Below are 22,778 nucleotides of genomic sequence, written 5' to 3'. Positions count from 1 at the left end.
CATTATAATTTAGGATTATATTTGAATCCAGTTGTTATAAGCGCAGTGTGTGTTGTTGGAAGAATTTGGCAATAGATATGCATTCAACTCCATTGGAATTGCTTCTTAGTAAGCGTGCATAAGATTGGGCTGTAAGTACTGTATTTTTCAGAGTATAAGACGCACCAGAGTATAAGACACACGAAGGTTTTGAAGAGGCTTTTTTTTAAAAAAGTAGGTAGGTAGATAAAGGAATAGAGAAATAGAGAAACAGAGATAGATAGAGAAATACAGTAGGTAGGTAGGGAGAGAGAGACAGTGTGTAGGTAGGTAGGTAGGTAGGTAGGTAGGTAGAGGGATAGAGAGAGAGAAATAGAAAGAGAGAGAGAAATACAGTAGATAGGTAGGGAGAGAGAGAGTGTAGGTAGGTAGGTAGATAGAGGGATAGAGAGAGAGGGAGAAATACCAGTAGGTAGGTAGGGAGAGAGAGGGGTAGGTAGGGAGGGAGGGAGAGGGAGAGAGAGAAATACAGTAGGTAGGTAGGGAGAGAGAGAGAGAATAGGTAGGTAGAGGAATAGAGAGAGAGAGGGAGAAATACACTAGGTAGGTAGGGAGAGAGAGGGGTAGGTAGGTAGAGAGAGGGAGAGGGAAAGAGAGAGAAATACAGTAGGTAGGGAGAGAGAGTGAGTAGGTAGGTAGAGGAATAGAGAGAGAGAAATAGAAAGAGAGAGAGAGAAATGCAGTAGATAGGTAGGGAGAGAGAGAGAGTGGGTAGGTAGGTAGAGGGATAGAGAGAGAGAGGGAGAAGTACGGTAGGTTAGGTAGGTAGGTAGGTAGGTAGGTAGGGAGAGAGAGAGAGAGAGAGAGAGAGAGAGAGAGAGAGAGAGAGAGGGAGAGAGAAATACAGTAGCTAGGTAGGAAGAGAGAGTAGGTAGGTAGATGTTTCCAGGTGTATTTATCCATGTGCTGAAGAAGGAAATCGCTGACAATCTGCAGCACCTAAGACTTTGTTTCTGCTGGCACAGCACAATTCTCATCAGTTAAAGAGCTTTCCAAAAGGGAAAAAAAAAGTTTTTGCACTTTGCAAACCTCCCCAAAACGGCCCGTTTTTTTTGTGAAAACTGGCCCGTTTTTTTTCAAATAAAAGGCATGAATAGCCTTGGGGGAGCTTGCAGAGTGTTCCTGGGGAGGGCAAAAATGAGCAAAAAAGGACCCATTTTTCACGAAAACGGGCCCGTTTTTTTGTAAAAAAAAAATTGCATGCATAGCCTTATGGAGGCTTATAGAGGGCTGCTGGGGGCTGGGAGGGGGCAAAAACTGCCCATTTTCTGCTCATTTCTGTCCTCCCCAGCCCCCAGGAGCTCTCTGAAAGCCTCCATAAGGCTATGCACTGCCATTTTGGTGAAGGGGGTGGGGCTTCAGGAGGCAAAAAATGCTGTATTTGATGTATAAGACGCACCCAGATTTTCAGCCTCTTTTTTGAGGAAAAAAGTTGCGTCTTATACTCCGAAAAATACGGTAGCTGAGTTATCAATCCATTACTTGCAGCTAGGGAAGAAAGTTCTTTTTTTCCATTTATTTTTCTTTCCACATTTTTTTTATTCCTTTAGCAAGGCAGATAATATATCGGCTTAGTGGATTGAAGTTCTAAATACATGTGGAGAAAACAATACATCGTAGCCTTTTTCACATAGCTGACAGGAGCAGAATGGCCGGTGATGTGGACATTCCAGGTTGCTTAGCTCAGTGAGAAGTGCAGTTTGCAAAAACAATGCCCATGGGAACATCATATGCTCCTGAAAGTCCCTAAAAGGCATGAATCAGAAAGGAAATGATGAATTACATCGCTCCATAAATCTACTTTCTGAAGTGTGCTATTGATCCTTTGCTCAACCATTAATTTTCCCAGAATGTCATATTTGTTGGAGAAGCAAAGCAGTAGATTGCAGAATAAAGATTGCCCATGGGAAAGCAGTTGGAAGCAGCAATGATATTATTATGCATGGGGTAGGTGGACAGATTACTCCATAATGTATTATTTCAAGCATGAGACAAGCCTTTTATTGTTTTCTTTGAGGACTCTAATTTTAAGGGATGCAACATACCATTAAGTCTCTCTTACTGATGTTCTAAAGTACGCAATTGCAATCAGAGCTAAGATGCTATATATTCAAATTCCTCTCTGTCTCTTTCTTTGTTGTGGGCAGGGGTGAAATCCAACAGGTTCTGACAGGTTCTGGAGAACCAGTAGTGGAAATTTTCAGTAGTTCGGAGAATCTGCAAATGCCACCTCTGGCTCGCGCCAGAGTGAGGTGGGAATGGAGATTTTGCAGTATACGTCCCCTGCCATGCCCACCAAGCCACACCCACCAAACCACGCCATACCCACCAAGCCATGCCCACAGAACCAGTAGTAAAAAAAATTGAATTTCACCACTGGTTGTGGGGTTAAAGCACCGGTTGGACAATGGAATAAGGAAGCAATAGTCAAGATTAGCCAAATGAGATAGGAGTAACATGACTTACATTAACAGGAATACAAATAACAGAAGAAGAAAAATAACAGCTCCCAAAAGAAACCAGCACAGCTGCATAAAGAACTCTCTGACAAATTGAAAGACAAAAAGGATAAGTATAAAAAGTGGAAAGAGGGGGACATACTGTAACTAAGGCAGAATATCAGCAAATAGCCTGAGCCTGAAAAGATGAAGTGAGGAAAGCTAAGGCTCACAATGAAGAAAGGCTTGTGACAAAAGTAAAAAACAACAACAAAAGCTTCTTCCAACATGTTAAAAACAAGAAAAAAGTCAAGGAAACAATTGGTCCATTGCTGGGAGAAAGTGGCAAGAAGGTGACAAGCAACGAGAAAGCAGAATTATTTAATTCACTTTTTGCATCTGTCTTTACACAAAAGGAAAAAACAGTCCAACCTATCAAAAACAACATCACAAAAATCAAATTAGGAACACAAGTTGAAATTGGAGGAAAAAATGGTAAGTGAGCACCTGTCTACCCTAGACGAGTTCAAATCACCAGGACCAGATGGGTTACACCCCAGGGTTCTGAAGAAACTGGCAGACGAGATCTCAGAACCACTGAAGTATATCTTTCAGAGATCCTGGAACACCTGGGAACTGCCAGAGGACTGGAAAAGAGCTGATGTGGTTCCCATCTTCAAAAAAGGAAAACAAATAGATCCAGGAAACTACAGACCTATCAGCCTGACCTCAATACCAGGGAAGATTCTGGAAAAGATAATCAAACAACGAACTAGTGAACACCTAGGAGTAAACAAAGTAATAGCCAAAAGCCAACATGGGTTTGTCAAAAACAGATCATGCCAGTCTAATCTTAATGCATTCTTCGACAAAGTGACAAAATTAGTGGACCAGAGGAATGCCATTGATATAATTTACTTGGAGTTCAGTAAGGCATTTGATAAAGTAGACCATAACCTACTACTAGATAAAGTAGATGTGGGTAAAATGTGGGTTAGACAGCATCACCAACAGATGGATTCGCACTGACCAACCGCACTCAACGTGTAGTCCTCAATGGAACTGGATCTACATGAAGGGAAGTATGCAGTGGAATATCCTCAGGTTCTGTTTTAGGCCCAGTACTCTTCAACATCTTCATCAATGATTTGGATGAGAGGATAAATGGGGAACTCATCAAATTTGCAGATGACACCAAGCTGGCAGGAATAGCCAACATTCCAGAAGACAGGCTTAAGATACAGAAGGATCTTGACAAACTTGAACATTGGGCACTATCTAATAAAATGAAATTCAATGGTGAAAAGAGTAAGGTTCTACATTTAGGCACTAAAAATGAAATGCACAGGTACAGTATAGGTGGTACCTTGTTCAATAGTAGTAACTGTGAGAGGGATCTTGGAATCCTAGTGGACAACCATTTAAATATGAGCCAGCAGTGTGCAGCAGCTGCCAACACAGTTCTAGGCTGCATAAACAGAGGGATAGAATCAAGATCACGTGAAGTGTTAATACCACTTTATAATGCCTTGGTAAGGCCACACTTGGAATACTATATTCAGACTTGGTCACCACGATGTAAAAAAGATGTAGAAAGAGTGCAGAGAAGAGCAACAAAGATGATTAGGGGACTGGAGATTAAAACATATGAAGAACGGTTGCAGGAACTGGGTATGTCTAATTTAATGAAAAGAAGGACTAGGGGAGACATGATAGCAGTGTTCCAATATCTCAGGGGTTGCCACAAAGAAGAGGGAGTCAAATTATTCTCCAAGGCACCTGAGGGTAGAACAAGAAGCAATGGGTTGAAACTAATCAAGGAGAGAAGCAACTTAGAACTGAGGAGAAACTTCCTGACAGAACAATTAATCAATGGAACAGCTTGCCTCCAGAAGTTGTGAATACCCCAACACTGGAAGTCTTTAAGAAGATGTTGGATAGCCATTTGTCTGAAACGGTATAGGGTTTCCTGCCTAGGCAGGGGGTTGGACTAGAAGACCTCCAAGGTCCCTTCCAACTCTGCTATTGTATCTTGTATCTTGTAAGAATCAACAACCTGTCATGCAAATTTGACATGCTGTGAACATATTGTTGGGAGGTTTTCTAGTAGGTAAAAGAGAGAGAGCTTAGGGAAATGTGTATTAAAATATTTATATTTTTAGAAATTCAAACGTTTCGCTTTGTTCTGTTTGTATTGGAATTCATGCAAGCATTTTAATGTTTACAAATCAATAACCAAGTTCATAGGTTCCAGTATCACACTGAGGAACGATATCATTTGCTTATTGCTTCAATTATTATGGGAACCAACTCCCAATTATGTTTTGAGAAAAATGCCGAGAATAATAACACATGCACACAAGTAGACAGAATAACACATATGGGCTGAAAAGAGTAACACATTTATTCATTTGCCTATGTTTTGGTTCTTGAATAAAAGATGTTGTTCATGGGAAGATTTTTGGGAAAAGACCCAATATCTATCTTGCTCATGTGCCTCATGTACTGTTCATCCTGTTCTCTTTTATGGCCTGAGGCTGTTAGTGAAGCTGGGTCAACACACCTTCCTCTGACACTTAACTGTTCAATAGCTTTGATGTTCCTGTGCCCTCAAGGTTAAGAGGATATGAGAAGAGAGGATAAGTGAAGTAGACATAAAGCTAGCGGGTGGTGGAGGGGTATTCCTTAAGTGGAAGGTAGCAGGCCAACTCATTGCAAATGCAGTTCCCCAACTGGAAAATTCACTGCTGGAAAATTGTTCTACCCCCACATCATTATGTGCATCAAACGTAGCCCTCCAAACAATGGGTAGATTACTGTATATCACAATTTTCCATGACCTCCAGTTGAGTTGAGCGACAGTGATTTTTTAAAAAATTATTATTATTTTCCTGTTAAGGTATTTGTGTTAATTTTGGAAGCTCTGCCTTCCTTTTAACAGTTGCTGCGCTTTAAAGGCAGGTCCCCAGATTTCCAAAGACTTAATCTTACACTACTTGCTTTCTTTCCATCTTGTGGCATCCTCATAAGTGGTCAAAATACACTGAAGAAAGAGATGAGAACTGTCCTTGGTCCTGCTAGAATCCTAACCATTCTTAGCAGATGTGGGAACAATATTATGTCAAGACTGCCCTTTTCTCTCTTGTCAGGGAAGCCTTAACCATAATTAGCATGTTTGTTTTTTACATTTATATCCCGCCTTTGTTATTATTTTGAAACAACTCAAGGCAGTGAAGAATACCTAATGGCCCTTTCTTCTATTTTTGCACAGCAACAATCCTGTGACATGGATTAGAGTATAAGCCAAATGACTGTTTCAAAGTGACTCAGGCAGCTTTTATGCCTAAGGCAGGACTAGAACGCATATGTTGTATCTTATTACCTTTTAAAAGATATTTTAATACAGATATATATTTCTACATATTTCTGACAAAATGTTACATTGCTGGTTCACTTTTTTTTTGCTCATTAATAGATTTATTAATAAATATTCTGTTCTTCCCCCCCCTCCTAAACAAAAGGGGGTTATTTTTGCCATTCGGTATGCAGCATCTGGAAACATGAAATCAATATTTAGCACAACTTACTCTTTTTTCCTCTCTTTGGAATGAACTCATTGGCTAAGAAATATTTAGAAGACAAATATGCTTTCTAATAAAAAAAATAAAGGGAATGCTTTTTACTTTTGGACAATTCTGTATCTGTATTTTACTTCATATTCTGCCAGTTCATTTTAATAGAATCTACCAAAGATAATGGTAGTTAGAATTAGAAGACAGATTTTTTTTCCCTTTGGAAGAAAAAGCTCTAATTTTCTGTAAAAATCAATAGAAATAGGAACCGTGGGAGATATTAGAGGTTCATATATCACATTTTTAAATTGTGGATTGCTGAACTCAATATTATGGCTATAGACTATGATTCACTTGGTTATGTTCACATATCTACTTAAGCCAAAGCGAAACAGATCACATCAAGGCAACATAATTGTGGATCAGAGATATCTCTGCAAATGGATCTAGAAAACATAACAGATGATGTCATGTTCAACTTATCCCTTACTCATTGTGAAGGCAGTCTGAAGTTAATTTTTTTTACTTAATTTGCAAAGGAGTGTTTTCCAACTTTTTCACCACATACCATGCTATCTGATCTGTCTAAATGACCTCATACCATATTGCCATGTTGGCCAACTGAAACTGCTATGAGCATCTCCTCATCCTGGTACATTGGTAAACAATTTGTGTGGACATTTGTTTTTTTTGGCATGGTGGGACTTTCCCACAATGCCAAAAAGTCATCCCTCATATCTATGAACCAATCAGAGAGCAGGAAGACTACAGAGGCAAGGATGAGAATGAGTTCTTTTAGGTGCCCATCATTCCATCACCAAAAAGGCCGCCTTGACAGAGGACCTAGCACCAAAAAGGAAAAAAAGTCCCGCTTCCCCTTTCTTACCATATATTTCTTCTCCCACCCATGGACTGGCAAGAAAAGCAGGAATAAGGAAGCAAGATCTGCAGTTCTTCTGCCAGTTACTGGTATCCAAGGAGGTATTCTCCATTTCTTCTGGAAACTAATAAAGGAGAGAAGCAACCTGGAACTAAGGAGAAATTTCCTGACAGTTAGAGCAATTAAGCAGTGGAACGACTTGCCCTCAGAAGTTGTGGATGCTGCTTCACTGGAGGTTTTTAAGAAGAGACTGGACAGTCACTTGTCTGAAATAATATAGGGTCCCCTGCTTGAGCAGGGGGTTGGATTAAAAGACCCCCCAAGTCTGTTCCAACTCTATTCTGATTGACATTTCTATTTTAAAGGTAAATTATTCCTGAAGGAAAACTTTGTTTTTCTTTTAAGTAAATGTAGTATTTTAAGCAGTTTTTTGCATTTTTTGTAGGCTTCCTCCCAAATTAGAAATCTGAAATTTGTAGTTTATGGGGGTTCAGGCACCCTTGATCTATCCAACTGGGGCAGGGCTGTATTTCTAACCTTCTTGTTTAAGAGTTATGATAATGACTCATTCAGTTTAAGCCACATGTACACTTTCTATTCCTATATTGGTTTTGTTTGTTTTGGTCTGAGGTTAGTCAATCTTGTTGCTAGTTTTCATGACATTTTGAGCTTTGATTCTGTCAAACATATCAAACCTGGATCATGTGTCTTTCCATTAATGCTGACCTTCGTGCGTTTTACCCTTTTTCCACATTCAAGCTTAACCCTTGCAGATTTGTATTCTAGTTTCTTTTGCTGTTTCTATGGCAACTTTAATAGCAAGCTTCGAAGCACGTTCTGCAGCTGTACAGCAAGTCTGTGTTGTGACTTAGTATTCATTTATTCTCATCCAAAGCTTTGTTTAAGCAGTGTTTCTCAATCTTGACAACTTTAAGTCATGTGGATTTTGACTCCCAGAATTCCTCAGCCTTGGGAATTCTGGAAGTTGAAATCCACAACTTTTAAGATTGTCAAGGCTGAGAAACATTGATTTTTCAAAAACTGAAAAGATTCAAGTATCAGGCTAGAAAGCAGCAGCCGTAAACTCAAGTCCCATCCTAGCCATGAAAGCCAACTGGGTGACTTGGGGCTGGTCACTCTCTCTGATCTCAAAATAGGAGAAGGAAGGTGTGTTGGATATGTTCACTATCTTGAGATATTTGTAAAAAATATTAAAGGTGGAATGTAAAGAAATAAAATTACTGTTGTGTTATTAAAGACTCCGCTGGCTGTTTAATGTATCTTGCACTGGAACAACAGTAGAGCATTTCTGTCGGGTGATCCGTGCTTCGTGCAGCCTGTGTGTGCATGGAAGCGCATAGAGATTCATGAAGGTTTCTCCGCTTGATTTCAGACAATTACACTTCCATTGCAGTGTCACATCTTTCCCAGGTTGATGTTCTGGAAAAGATGAAAACCATTTCTGTCATTGTGCTGCTTTCTAGAACATCCTCCCTAGATTAGGATGACTCTGAGCCTGCTGGACGTTTAGAAGGTTTTGAGGATCTGGCCATGGCCCGAGTCTGGAATCCCGAATATGTGAAAGGGTCTGTTTGTGATTATGTTGACACTAATGGGTTATAATACTTCTTGGCTGCTGTTTGTATTTTAAATTCTTTTTGTACTGTGTTATAACTGCTTCCAGTGTTTTTATGTGTCTACATTACCCAGAGTCACTGGTTTGAAATGAGTGGCTATACAAATTGAATAAATAAATCTGTCTAGAGCAGCTTGAAGTTGACTGAATAGCACAGCTTAATTTATTTTGTTTCAGCTAGTTCCAAGTTGAAGCACCTAAAGTTTATAGCTGAAGCTGCTCCTTTTTTTAATCCATTCATTCATTAGCCAATAAAGTATAACATTCTGCAAATAATAATAATAATAGGAAGCACCCTAGGAATATGGTACATTTTTCTTTTCTTGTATAAACTGCAGTTTTGGTATATAGCATATTGAGGGGAAGACCAACTTCGGATAACTATTGAGCAGGACAAAGCAATTCACAAGATCAGGAGAAAAACTAATTTGGGTTGAATTATTTGAAATGAAGATTCTATTTCACTTGCGTCAAATTGATTAAACACAGCAAGTATTCCAATATGCGTGTGATAGTTGCCCCTTATATCAGATTAAATTATAATTTGGTGGGAATTTCTGGAGCAGCCAGTGACAGCTCCCTCAAATTAAGCAGTTACACAAAACACTGCGGTGATGCTTGTAAGCAACCCAGAATTTTCAGGCAATCTTTTAAAACTGTATTTGTAATTTCCAAAGCATTCTGCTATCCTGGAATGAGCCTTTGTCAATTCCAGCATTTCTCTATTGTGCTGAAATCAGCAAATCTGATAACAGTGCTCTATGTAGGATTGTGCTATGTGAGAGCATATTTACTATGGCAATTTCTCCTTTGTTTTAAAGCAACATATTTATGGCTTGCCTGGTGTGGGAATCTATTATTTACCCTGGTATAGGCCACCTCATTCTACTGAGGTATAATGTACTCATCTCAAGAACCATGATCCATTCTACAAGCCAGAATTGTTTGGATCCACACAGCAAACTGAGCCATAAAGTACAGGTAGTCCTCGACTTATAACAATTTGTTTAGCAACTATTCAATGTTACAACTGAAAAAAAGTGACTTATGACTCTTTTTCACACATACGACCGTTGCAGCATCCCCATGGTCATATGATCAAAATTCAGACGCCTGGCAACTGGTTCCTATTCAGACGCCTGGCAACTGGTTCCTATTTATGACAGTTTCAGTGCCATGGTATCATGTGATCACTTTTTTCAAACTTCTGATAAGAAAAGTCAACGGGAAAGCCAACCCTGTTACCACCTTAACAACTGCAGTCATTTACTTATCAACTGTGGCAAGAAATGTGGTGAAATGGGGCAAAACTCACTTAACTGTCTCATTCAGTAAACAGAAACATTAGGCTCAATTGTGGTTATAAGTCAAGGACTACCTGCATAGCCTTACAGTCAGAATGGCTAATATTTACTTGTGCTAAGCTAAAACCAACCAACAACATGTGAAGTAGCCATTTAGGTTTTAGTGTATAACATGTGAATCCAGTGAGCTGTGGCTAATATAACAAAGCCTGCGTAAACACCCTACGGCTTAAAATACAAGCTGTGAATTTGTGTGCTCGTAGATGGGAGGAAAAAAGATTTTGAAAGAGAATTTCAGACCCTTCTGCCTCTTATCCGAATGCTCGTTCTCAGCATTTGTTGATTTTTTTCAGTCAGGGACCGTGGGCATCTTTTGGCACTTCCGCCTTAGAGATGCATCTTCGGGCTTCTAATTTTAGCAGCGGCCTCTGTAAACAAGGCGCTGAAGTGGAATAATGGCAGCTGTTGGCCCACCACCCACACCACTCCCCCAGCCACTTCTACTGCTGCTGCTTTTTCTGTCAGGAAGCTTACCCAGAAGGGTGTCAGGATTAACTGGCGTTAGGCCGGCAATAAGGAGAGGTGTGGGTGGCAGGGATCTGCCTTCAGCAAGATCAATGGCGATTCCGATGCAGATCTATGCCTCAAGTGGAGACATGAAAATTAGGAGGACAAACCCCCTGAGGAACATATCCTTCCTTTATCCATTTCGCTGCACGCCTGTGTATTTAGTTTGTATTGCTGCCCGGCAGCTGGATTATGAGTAAATATAGCCTGAACAATGAGAGGAAGGCAAAATTCAGAACAGCCCACAGAAAGCTTTCTGCTTGGGAGAAGCCGGCTCCTCCACTTGAGCCTAGCTCCTAAATTGGCACATATTAAGAGACGCACGTCCTGGAATCTGAATTCTAGCCTCACACTTCCTCCTGTTGTTCCAATTTTAAGCGGGCAGTGCCAGCTGAGCCCAATCTAGAAACACGAGAAGAATGCTGCATTTGGAGGTGAACTATTAATAGCGTGTATATATATATATATATATATATATATATATATATATATATATATATATATATATATATATATATATATATATATATCCTTGTCTCTATCTCCCCCCCCCCCCTGTTTTTTTCTTGAACTGAACCTCGAGAGAATGAGAGGAGAAGTGTTGGTACATCTAGTATTACTTTATTTTTATGTGCGAGAAACCCCTTGTTTATTTTCACTGCTGGTTTTCACTTCTCAAGTAGCAGCAATTCTATCATGTGGGAGTGCATAGTTATTCCCTAAATAGCCCGCTGCTTTCTTTTGCCTCCTAGTTGTTTGTTTTTCTTTGTTAAATGTTCTCCTAGGGAATATTCAACTCCGAGTGTTCTACAGTAAAAGTCTGGATTGACTGCGATCTATGACTTCAGTTTGTGAATGCGCCCTCCTCCTTCCCTCCCTTTATTCCCCCATTCTTGGGAGTTTCCAGGGAATATAATGTACAGTGCTTTGACTGATATTAAGACCTATGCTTTAGGTTGGAGTGAGGTGGCTGTAAGTCCTATTGCAAACTTTCATGAAAGAATATGGTTTCCCTCCTTCCTGAGTAAAGGGGATGCTCAGTGGCTAAGACACTGAGCTTGTCAATCAGAAAGGTCGGCACTTTGACGGTTCGCGTAACGGAGTGAGCACTTGTTACTTGTCCCAGCTTTGGCTAACCTAGCAGTTCGAAAGCATGTAAAAATGCAAGTAGAAAAATAGGAACCACCTTTGGTGGGGAGGTAACAGCGTTCCGTGCACCTTCGGCATTTAGTCATGCAGGTCACATGACCATGGAGACGTCTTCGGACAGCGCTGGCTCTTCGGCTTAGAAACTGAGATGAGCCCCGCCCCCTAGAGTCAGAAATGATTAGCACATATGTGCGAGGGGAACCTTTACCTTTATCTTGCCGTCTTGAGTTGGTGGCTCTATTTGGAATTTTAGGAACATGTTATGGGCACTATCAGAAAACATCTTCTGGATTAAGGTTATTGTTTCATTAAATGATTGCCGTGGAGGAAATAACAAGTTCTAAGTTACCATAATCCATTCAGAACTAGTTCAGGAAGAAGAAGAGTATGTAGATAGGTAGGTAAGTAGGTAGGTACTGTATATATAAAATCCCTTCCTCCCCACTCAAATGCTGCTAAACCTAACCTTCAATTTACAATCTTTCATTTAAGTACTGTCCAAAGTTATAACAGTACCAAAAATAGTGACTTTCAACTGGTCCTCATACTTACAACCATTTCAGCATCCCTACAGTCATGTAAACAGGATCCAGACACTTGGCAAGCAGAATGTATTTACTATTGTTGCAGCGAGCTGGGATCCTGGGATCAATACAATACAATACAATACAGTAGCAGAGTTGGAAGGGACCTTGGAGATCTTCTAGTCTAGTCCAACCCCCTGTCTAGGCAGGAAACCCTATACTGTTTCAGACAAATGGCTATCCAACATCTTCTTAAAGACTTCCAGTGTTGGGGCATTCACAACTTCTGGAGGCAACTTCTGTTCCACTGATTAATTGTTCTGACTGTCAGGAAGTTTCTCCTCAGTTCTAAGTTGCTTCTCTCCTTGATTAGTTTTCACCCATTGCTTCTTGTTCTATCCTCAGGTGATCACCATTTGCGACCTTATCAGCTTGCTTTCAACAAAAAGTCAATCATGAAAGCCAGATTTACTTAATAACTGTGTGATTTGCTTAACAACTGCAGTGATTCACTTAACAACTGTGGTAAAATAAGCCACGAGTTACATCATTTTCTTTGCTTAGCAACAGACATTCTGATGCTAAGTGTGATTGTAAGTATGGTGTACTTCAGTTAAAATGCAGTGTCATGATTTGATATACTTTTATTAAGGTTGGATTAATTTTTGCAGATTTTTTAAAAAGAAAACCATGAAAACCATCAGCCTACCTCAAGTGACAATTTCTTGTGGAATCTGACAGGCTTTCGTCTTATATGTAACCTTCAGTTTTAATGGGCTTTTATGTCTTACATTCAGTAACCCCGAGTTGCATTTTATTTTAGTCTCTAAAGTTTTATTTTAAAAAAGAATTCAAAATTGGAAATTTGGGATTGGAGAGTAATCCATAAAAATTGCATGATGTAGTAGTGTATGTTTGCATCATCTGATTATTTGGTAGAGATTGTAGGTGTGCTTTTTGGGGATGGGTAGCAGACTGTTTTTTTCTTATGGTACACCAAATAATAGGTTGAATGCTTGGCCATAAATATCCACCAGTACTTATAAATGCTATGATTATAGTTATTACCTTACATCATATATAAATTATAGCATTACTATCAAAGTAGTGCAACACACCGACTAAGAATTTACTGTGGGTAAGCAAACCTCCTACTCATAGCTAAAGTGAGATATAAATTTGTTAGATAAACGTGGGAAAGCTGGCAGAGTGATGTAGTGGATAGAAAGTTGGATTAAAATGGAGAGATCTGAATTCACAGTTGACCAATAAGTTCAATGGAGACATTTGAGGGGGTTTTACCAATCTTGGAAGGATGGAAAGCTGAATCAACCTTGACTAACTTTACAAGAGAGTAGAATTAACTCATTTGATTGTGTTTCCTATCTGGTTTATCTCACAAGGCTGAGAACAATTTTGCAAGCATATTTTCCCCCCCTCTTTCCCCTTTACAGCTGAAGAAACTGGGGAGGGTCCCTTCTCTTGCCCCACCCACATTCCTGCTGAGGGCTAAGTTTCCTTTTATCTCACAATTCCCTTTTCTTTGTCTCCTTGCCACATCTCCCAAGCTCATTCACAGATATCATTACAGGTAGTCCACGACTTGGGACCATAATTGACCCCAAAAATTCTGTTGCTAAGTGAAACATTTGGTGTGAGTTTTGCCCCATTTTACAACCTTGCCGAAATTGTGTGTGTGCACATGCCAACACCCATAATGCAATGTCCCTACCACCCTACGTATGCGTGCGTGACACCCCATGCTCCCCTGCCCCCTCGCACATGCGAGCCACCCAGAGTCACCTTATAGGGAAGATAGGAGGCATAAAAATGTAATAAATAAAATAAACAAACAACCAAAGCATACTTCTATTACTTGGAAGAGGTGTCAGTCACCTTTATCTAAGGCCTGGGCAAGGAACCAGGTCTTAAAGGCTGGCTGAGATACCTGAAAAGAGAGGGCCATCTGGTTTTTGGGGGAAATCTCATTCATTCATTCATTCATTCATTCATTCATTCAACACTTATGAATAAAAATAATGAAAAGGAGAAGCATTTCCCAGTATCAAGAATATTTATTAATATGTTTCTGGTTTAACCGAGTCTTTCTGGGTTGACAATAACACCTGAAAAGTACATGTACGTTGCTTGTACATTATTCCTGGGTAGTTCATTGTATTAACTGTCTATCACCTTCTTAAAAATAGCTGAGCTGTTAATGGGCAGTTACTGTTGAATTCTCTTTAATTTTCAGAAATCAGTAAAGGGGCAGGCAGATGGCTCAGTGTGTCTATATTTAGTCCTTTTGGCAGGAAGCCTAATGTAACAGCTCACTTTGTATTAATACAAGTTTAGGTTCAGATCTCTCTCCCCCCCACCCCCCCAATTCTTCTATTTGCAAAATCTGTCACAGTTTGTAGTGTTATAAACATTTACAATACTGAAAGGGTTTTCCTTACATGCATTGTGTGCACAACAATATATTCTCTGAACAGATAGATAAATTACTGTTTTATTTCAAACCCAGAAATATTATCCTTTAGAATAGGTATTTAGATTTCTGTAACACCTTTCCTGTTATTTATGTGTACGTAGGCAAATCTTCATTAGCAGGTATTCTCATACAGCCTAGAATTTTATGAAAAGTTTAATCGTATTGTTAGCATTGATCTATTGGCAATTAGTGATCTCTTCCACTGTTGTGCAAATACAATTCTAGCCGCAGTCAATACGTGTAAAATCAAATATATAGTCTTTTTGTCATGTTTTTCCGGTAGGATGCCCAACAAAAATGTCTCTGGTCTCAGTTCAATATTCTTCTTTGTCATTTTTTCCAACCAGATCTGTATTTTCGACCAATATTTTTTAGTTTTGGGACATGTCCACCACATATTTAATTTAATTTAATTTAATTTAATTTATAGACCGCCCCCTCTCCCCAAAGGGACTCGGGGCAGTGTACAGACCACAAATAAAACAATATACAAAACTTAAATATTTTTAAATACCCATAGAACAGATTAAGTGATAGGCTGTACAGTATAGTTAAAAATTAAAACAACCTAAGAAATCTACCCCTGAAAATTTAAAATACGGCTAGAGGGACACAAAAACTACAGTTAGGCCAGGCCAGCTAAGTTGAACAGGTGGGTCTTAAGTTTCTTACGGAAGGAGCGGAGATCGGTCGTTATTCTAATATTGGGGGGGGGGAGGTCATTCCAGAGGGTCGGCCCATCACAGAGAAGGCCCTACTCCTGGGCGTCGCCCGCTGGCATTGCCTAGTGGACGGCACCCGGCACCTGGAGGAGTCCCTCCCTGTGAGAGCGAATCGGCTGCAGGGATGTATGGGGCAGGATGCGATCCCGCAGGTAGCTAGGTCCTGTGCCATGGAGCGCTTTAAAGATGATAGTCAACACCTTGAAACGCACCCGAAAAGCCACAGATAGCCAGTGCAGCCCGCGCAGGAGAGGTGTTACATGGGAGTATCTAGTACCTCCCATAATTGCCTGCGCGGCCGCGTTCTGGACCAACTGCAGCCTTCGGGTGCATCTCAAGGGAAGCCCCATGTAGAGAGCATTGCAATAGTCCAGTCGGGACGTCACTAGCGCATGGGTTACTGTGTGCAGGGCGCTCCGGTCCATTAGGGGGCGCAATTGGCGCACCAGGCGAACCTGGTGGAACGCCCCCCTTGCCACGGCCATCACATGGTCATCCATGGTCATCCATTGACAGCCGGGCATCCAGGAGGACGCCCAAATTGCGTGCCCGCTCCACGGGCATGATAATACGAACCGGGTGTTTGGTTACATTTCCAACATTTGGCTGATCTATATACATTCTAGCCAACCTTTCCGGCACCATCTATAAAACATTTTGTACAAGTTTTCCTTATATACAGTTGACATTGTCATTTTTACATTCCTATCCCATAGTTTCTGCCATTTATCTAATTCTATTGCGTGTCCAACATTCTTATTCCAAGCAATCATTGTCTCCTTTACCTGCTCACTTTCTAATTTAATGCTCAGTAAGTAACCATATAGTTTCATTATCAGATTTTTTAAATCACAGGGTGTGGAATGGGATACATATTATATACCCATGTTAATGGCATATATGCTAGTGGCAAAGTCTAGAAACACAAAATATAAATACAGAAATAAAATATGCCTTGCATACTGAAGTTTTAATGCCAGGTCTTTGGAGTTCCAGGTAAGGATAGAAAAGATCAGACTGGAAATTTGGATAGCTACCATCACAGCTGTGTAAAGAATATGATATGAGTAAGCTGCCAGTGCTGTTTCCTAGGATAAGATTGTAATAATACTATTTTATTTTTAAAAAAATGCTTGCGTTACATATCGAATACAAATACCTAGACTTTATTTGTATAATGAAGCATAGTGCACAACCAATGGAATCATTGTATTAGCATCTTTGCTTAGAAAGCCTGTGGATTGGATGTTATTTGGCCTAAAGAAAAAGCTGTCTTCGTTCCATACATATTTGACATGGAAAAAAGAAAGGCTTGAGGCTAAAAGTATATCATACTCTCTCTTTCCGGAATTAGAATTCTGAAAATGTCAGTTCTACCCTTACAGAAATCTGAACTAGCTAGCTTGCAGCCAGCATTCAAAATACACAGGGTTATGCGTGACTGAAGTCAATATACTTGTCTGTGTGCATGAATGAAGTGGAACAATTGGAAATCATGCATATGATTTGCACTGTAATGGAGCTTTTGGTTCCTGAGGGCAAAACACAATTTTCACAGAGTTTCCCAATTTCTCTGCCGCAATAATGTGTGCTTAGATAGCTCCTAGGATGAATGCTGTTGAAATGTTGAAATTGTAGGTCTTCTATCTCTCTGGGGAGTTGCTTCTATTTGTCATGGTTGTTTTCGTGTGAATACTGTCTACAGTTGTGCTGGTGTTTCAATGTGCAGCTGTATGAAGATGAGGAAACCACAGCGTGTAACTCTTGAGACTGTTGGAAGAAATGTCCGTCTGCGTTCAGTTCCAAATCAGGAGGAAGACACTGGAAACATGGAAGCCGGTTGGAAAGATGGTTTAATGGTGAAGCAGAATCACCAAGCGCGTGTTATTCTGGGTAGCTGACCAACTGGTTTGATGAGCACATGGATTTTTATACAGTTTGTTCTACAGCACTAATTTAGAGGCTTGTTTTGTGTATTTTATTATTTGATTTTATTTAGGTCGGCAATGAGTTGGGATTTTTAATCTTGTTTAACAAATGTAATTAATCCTAGATGCTGGTTTCCTTGGGGTTTTAATCCTGCCTTGAATGGATGACCAAATCTGCATTTCTAAAAGTTGGCCATTTAGTTTCTACTTGGGGCAGAGAGCTGGGGCTCTCCTTTAGGGAAAATATAATATTCTACCTTTTTAATATTTCCTAAAATATTTCATTCTTCTAAGAGGGGTGAGTGCTAACTTTCTTCAAGATGGACAAGGGTGCTAACCAGTGGTGGGTTCTGGATCCCGTTGCAATTGATACACTACAACGGGGCCCAGTGTCCACCACCTGCACACATGCGTACTTACCACCCACAACGCTCTAGCTGCTTGGTGGAGCGTCACACAGGTGCCATACACTCCGTGTGAGTGTGTGAAAGCCTCAATCGGCTCAAATACAGGTAAGGAGGGCAGGCGGGAGGATGGGCCCTCCAGAGCATTGTACCAGAACGGTACCTGGTGCTCCCAACAGGGCGTACCGGTCGTATCCCACAACTGGTGCTAACTCAACTGAGATTGAGGCTGACTTAATTGTCTCTGTTAGATTTTATTTTCAACGTTGCATTCTTGTGATCAAGCAAATGTAAAGATTACAGGGGACATATTTATGCATGCATGTGTAAATACATACTGCATGACAAAAAGGGATAACTTACCAATGAGCTGCTCTAACACCTTTGATAAAACGGAGAACTTAAGGCTTAATGAAGGATTTGTATTTGAAAATATTTGGGACTTTTATCCCTCAAGGAGTATTTGCAGGTCTCAACTGAGAATGTCTCAGTTCTGTGTAAAAGCTAATCAGAATAGAAGGACTTGCGGTAATGAGATCTCGGAGGCCCATAAACGTTCTCTTGTAGTATCAGTGTGATACCCTCTGCAGTGCAAGTTTATTGCATTGCATTTTTAACCATCTGTCTATCCTTACCTTTGGCTGGTTGGCTGGTTTAAAACTCAGAATATATGGATAGAAATTGGCGCTGTTATTTTACTACAGGATGGATTTGATTTAAATCGATTGAAATCACGATTGAAATCACTAGTTAAAAAAAGGCTTAATTTAAATTAACTCGATTTAAATCATACATTTTAAAGAGCAACTGTCATCTTTGTCCTGCAGCAGCTCCACCTCTGACTCCACCGCTGTTGACTCACCGACAGTCCCAATATTGCAGAATATACAGCCTCATGCTACATAACTAAGCTCCATTTCAGGGCTGAATAAACTAAATTATTAATGTATCTTAACTAGGAAACTATCATTAGATAGATTTTTACTCCAAAAGGATTTTATTAAAATAAATTTGATTTTTTAAAAATCCAATTTAAATAAAAGATGAGATGAGCACCGCTCCCTAGGGAATGACTAGCAGGCATGCACGGGGGGAACCTTTACCTTACAATATCTGAGAAGGTTCCTGAATGGAAGTTTACTAGAGGTGGCTTCTTTTTGTTTAGATTCTGGCTAAATTCACTAGAGGTAGCTCGTATTGGCTAGATTGTTGCATTGCACTAGTTCCTAATTGTTTGGATTTGAATCAACGTGGTATATGAACCTAACCATTGTGGTTGGTAAACATTATGTTAGGTGCTAAACACCCATAAGGGCCGTGATGGTGAACCTATGGCATGTGTGCCATAGGTGCCACGCGAGTCATATTTGAGGGCATGCAAGGCTTTGCCCTGCATCAGCTCCAGCTGATTTTCAGCCTTCCAGAGGATGGGAGAGACCGCTTTCGCCCTCCCCAGGCTTCAGGAAAGCCTCCGGAGCCTGTGGATGGCGAGAAATGGCCCAACGGGACTACCAGAAGCCGGAGGCTTCAGTGAAGCCTGCGCGCATGCACGGGAAATAGAGCGGGGGGAGGGCATTGAATTATGGGTGTGGGCATCAACGGGTGCATTTGATAGTGCCCTTTTGGCACCCAAGCAGAAAAACATTCGCCATCACTGCATTAATGCTTGTTCAATAAACTATGACTAAAGCAAGTCCTGAGTATGATGACTCAGCTGTCAAATTATCTGCTTTCAAACTATTTTCTTTTAGCCTCTTTGGAAATAAGAATTAAACTGCATTCTCTTTTAAAATTGTGTTAATACACAGGAGAGGCAAAATGCTCTCTGGGAGATGTTAATGTAGATTGAAGGTGACAGTCTTTAGTTTTAGGCTGTGTTCTCAATTAGCCTGGTAGCTTAAAAAGTAGATGTTCTTCTGGATTAAAAGGTAGGTTAAAAAAATGAGTATTCACATTTAGGAAAGAAAACATATAAATTGCTTTGAAGTCTTGGGAGAAAAAAATGTCTTACAGGTACATCATATAAATAAGCAATTTTGTTCTAGTTGCTATTCAGAATTTTAATCAGGTATTTTACTCTGCATTATATTATCACTTCCACTGCACCTTCTGAGTGTATTTTCTCTCTTTTCATTTCATTTTCTTTTCTAAAATTTAGTTGTTGCAAAGGCATGCAGATTCTTTGTCCTCTGTGTTCATTCAGGGCACTATAGCCGCTTCTGGATCAAAATCATACATATTTATACTTACTAATTTCAAAGTTTAGTGTGAACTTCTGTTCTTCTTACTGAACATTTTAAACAAAAATAAAGAGCGAGATACATTGGAATTAGATCTGGGCATGGCAGGGGAAAGTAGATATGATTAAAGCAAAAAGGAGGAGGATTATTATAAGAAAAAAAAAACTACGTCAAATCTGTCCAGAGCTGTTTGTTGTATGTGTGTAATATTTTATACTTGCAAACTCCAAGCATAACCGCTCCTGGGAAAAACTTTCCTTTTTTAAAATAATGATTTCCCCCCGCTGTCCATTGTGACCAATTCCATCCAGCCTTAAAAACACAAAGCTTTCATTCTTATCTGCCAAAATGTTTCCCCTGGCATTATTTCTTTGTTTATTTTTGATAAAATACTTAAATCATCTTTTGTTGTTGTTATTTACTTTAACATGACATCTCCTGGGCCAGTTCGTATCATGGCATTGCCAACTACAACAAAACCAGCTGCCAAAGATAGGGATGTGAAATTGATGCTTTTTCTTTCTAAAACTCATGTGCAAATAATTTCCAGAACACTGGCTGCTGAGGATCTTCTTTGCCAGAAAGAAACGGGCTAGTCAACATTACCTTCTGTCATTTAACAATTTCCCTTGCCTAAACAGGGCGCAGACATGAGAAACTGCTTTTGAGAAAGTTATAATTTTCAGAAATGTCTCCTATACTCCTTGACATATTGGAGAAACTCACTGCTTCTCATTCCATTTCTTGATAATATCCCTTCCCCAATCTAATGTCTTCCTGGTTTCTTGACTGACGGCTCCCATCATTCCCAGCCTGTACCCATGTTGACTGCAGTTGATGAGTGTTGTAGGCAAGTAAAGTAGATAGAGAGCATCAGATTGAGGTTGCTTCAGGTTGGAGGATCCCAAGGACACCTGCATCTCCCTGAAAATGGTCCCTGAATTGTAAAATTTAGTGTGATGTTGAAAGAAATAATTGAAGATATGAAGAGTAATTATATTAACTGCATTAAAATGCTTTAACGTTAATTTAATCAAATAAAATTAAATGTTTTCTGATTTTCTCATCTTGTTGATACATAATCCCCATATACTGAAAACCCAGATACCATCCCCCACTTCCAACCAGATCAAGGTAGTATTCCCCTGCTTTAGTTGATGTCACTATAGCCCACATGCCCAACCAACCAACCAACCAACAAAAATGGATTCTACCGTTTGATAGATCTTTCAGTATACATCAGACATGATGACATTACACCCTTCCACAAAGAATGCCAAGCTATCCTGAAAAACTGAATGGAAATAACTTGCCTCAACCTAATTATATTTGGATGGAAAAAATTTTTGCACAATACATATGTATATATATAGAGAGACGCTCACTTAAGGGAGTGATAGTGGAATTGGCCTTTGAGATGTTCCACTGCCTGACATGGGTAAAACATAAGCCATTTGGAAAAATGGCCTAAACAATTCCAATTTCTAGAGGTTTCTGGAATTGCCCTTTTTGTCTCAGCTAAAGATTTGATGGACAGTTATCAGATAGACCGAAGAACTATACAATACAATGCAATACAATACAATAGTAGAGTTGGAAGGGACCTTGGAGGTCTTCTAGTCCAACCCCCTGCCTAGGCAGGAAACCCTATACCGTTTCAGACAAATAGCTATCCAACATCTTCTTAAAGACTTCCAGTGTTGGGGCATTCACAACTTCTGGAGGCAAGCTGTTCCACTGATTAATTGTTCTCACTGTCAGGAAATTTCTCCTCAGTTCTATGAACTTTTTATGACTCTGAAGAAGCTCAATGGGGTTGCTGTACTTAATTTATTTGAAGATGATTTTGAATGTATTGCACATGCATGACTCTTGCACAGTCACCATTCTTAATCCTGTGAAGTCACATGTTCCGCTGAAGGCAAGTTAAGTTTTCCCTTCCCATCAACAGAGACTCATAGGGCACCTAGGTTATTAATATGTGTTTGCACATGTCACTAACATTCATCGTCCTGTCTATTTTTCATGAACAGCGGTAGACATACTACTGCTCATTTCATTATCCATGTTTCTCTGTTTTTCAAAAACCATGCTTATGTGTGTCTGCAGTTTCCGTTCATTTTGTTCATACATACTTTTTGTTTCTGTTATGTTATGTAGTCTTATACCAGTGGCTAGAAGCCGACCGCCATGGCAGGGATTCAGATACTGCAAAAAGAACATCAGGTAAAAATAAACATTAAACATGGGGGTTTGCTAATTTTAACTACAGCTTTCCATCTTTTTCATTTGTCTTGAATTCCGTTAAATTCTATTCATTGATCGGTTACTTGAATTATTTTAATCAGCAGTTATCATCCTTTTCCTGGGGAGTTCTAAGTTAATAAACTAATAGCCATTTGCTTTTTGTTCTCTTACCAGCTCTAACTACATACACATGTTTTGTTTTTTTTTGCTCGGGGATTTTTGTACTTCATGCTGTTAAATGGTTTGCTTAATAATGGCCTGTGGAAGCCACAATTGGCTGGTTTTTCCAGGCCCAACCGTAAACCCAATTTTGCAAATCGTAGTGTTTGTGATTTAACACTTCAAGCCAAAACCTAACAAACCATATTTTAGCTGATATGAACCTATCTAATGTTAGAATTGTGTGTTGTACTTTTATCACATGTGGGAGCTGCTCATTTTCTCGAGCCTGAAAGCTACGAAACAATCTCATTTTGCATTGATAGCAATTGTATAGAAAATTGTATAGAAATCCACCAAGTCTACCATTTACACTTATGTAGCAAAAGGAGGAGGGAGAACAATGTGCCGTTATTTATTAAAATATTTAAAGCTTGCCTTTGGGCTACCAGATTCCACTTCCACTCACAATACT

At 39.7% G+C, this 22,778-nt stretch overlaps 1 protein-coding gene across 2 annotated transcripts in view; it reads left to right on the top strand.

Annotated features, from left to right (window-relative positions):
• Positions 1-22,778, top strand: part of DENND5B (DENN domain containing 5B) — a 149,548-nt gene that overhangs the window by 48,064 nt on the left and 78,706 nt on the right. Inside the window, exon 2 of one of the 2 annotated variants that reach the window (XM_081957389.1) lies at positions 22,058-22,123. The exons of the other annotated variant lie outside the window; for it this stretch is intronic. Coding sequence (XP_081813515.1) covers positions 22,058-22,123 — 66 coding nt within the window. The remainder of the gene's footprint in view (positions 1-22,057; positions 22,124-22,778) is intronic. 2 annotated transcript variants of the gene reach the window in all.

The sequence above is a fragment of the Natrix helvetica genome, assembly GCF_964273705.1.
Source record: "Natrix helvetica genome assembly, chromosome: 6".
Taxonomy (NCBI): domain Eukaryota; kingdom Metazoa; phylum Chordata; class Lepidosauria; order Squamata; family Natricidae; genus Natrix; species Natrix helvetica.
Note: the sequence above shows the minus strand (reverse complement) of the source record. Positions and strands in the feature narration are given on the sequence as shown.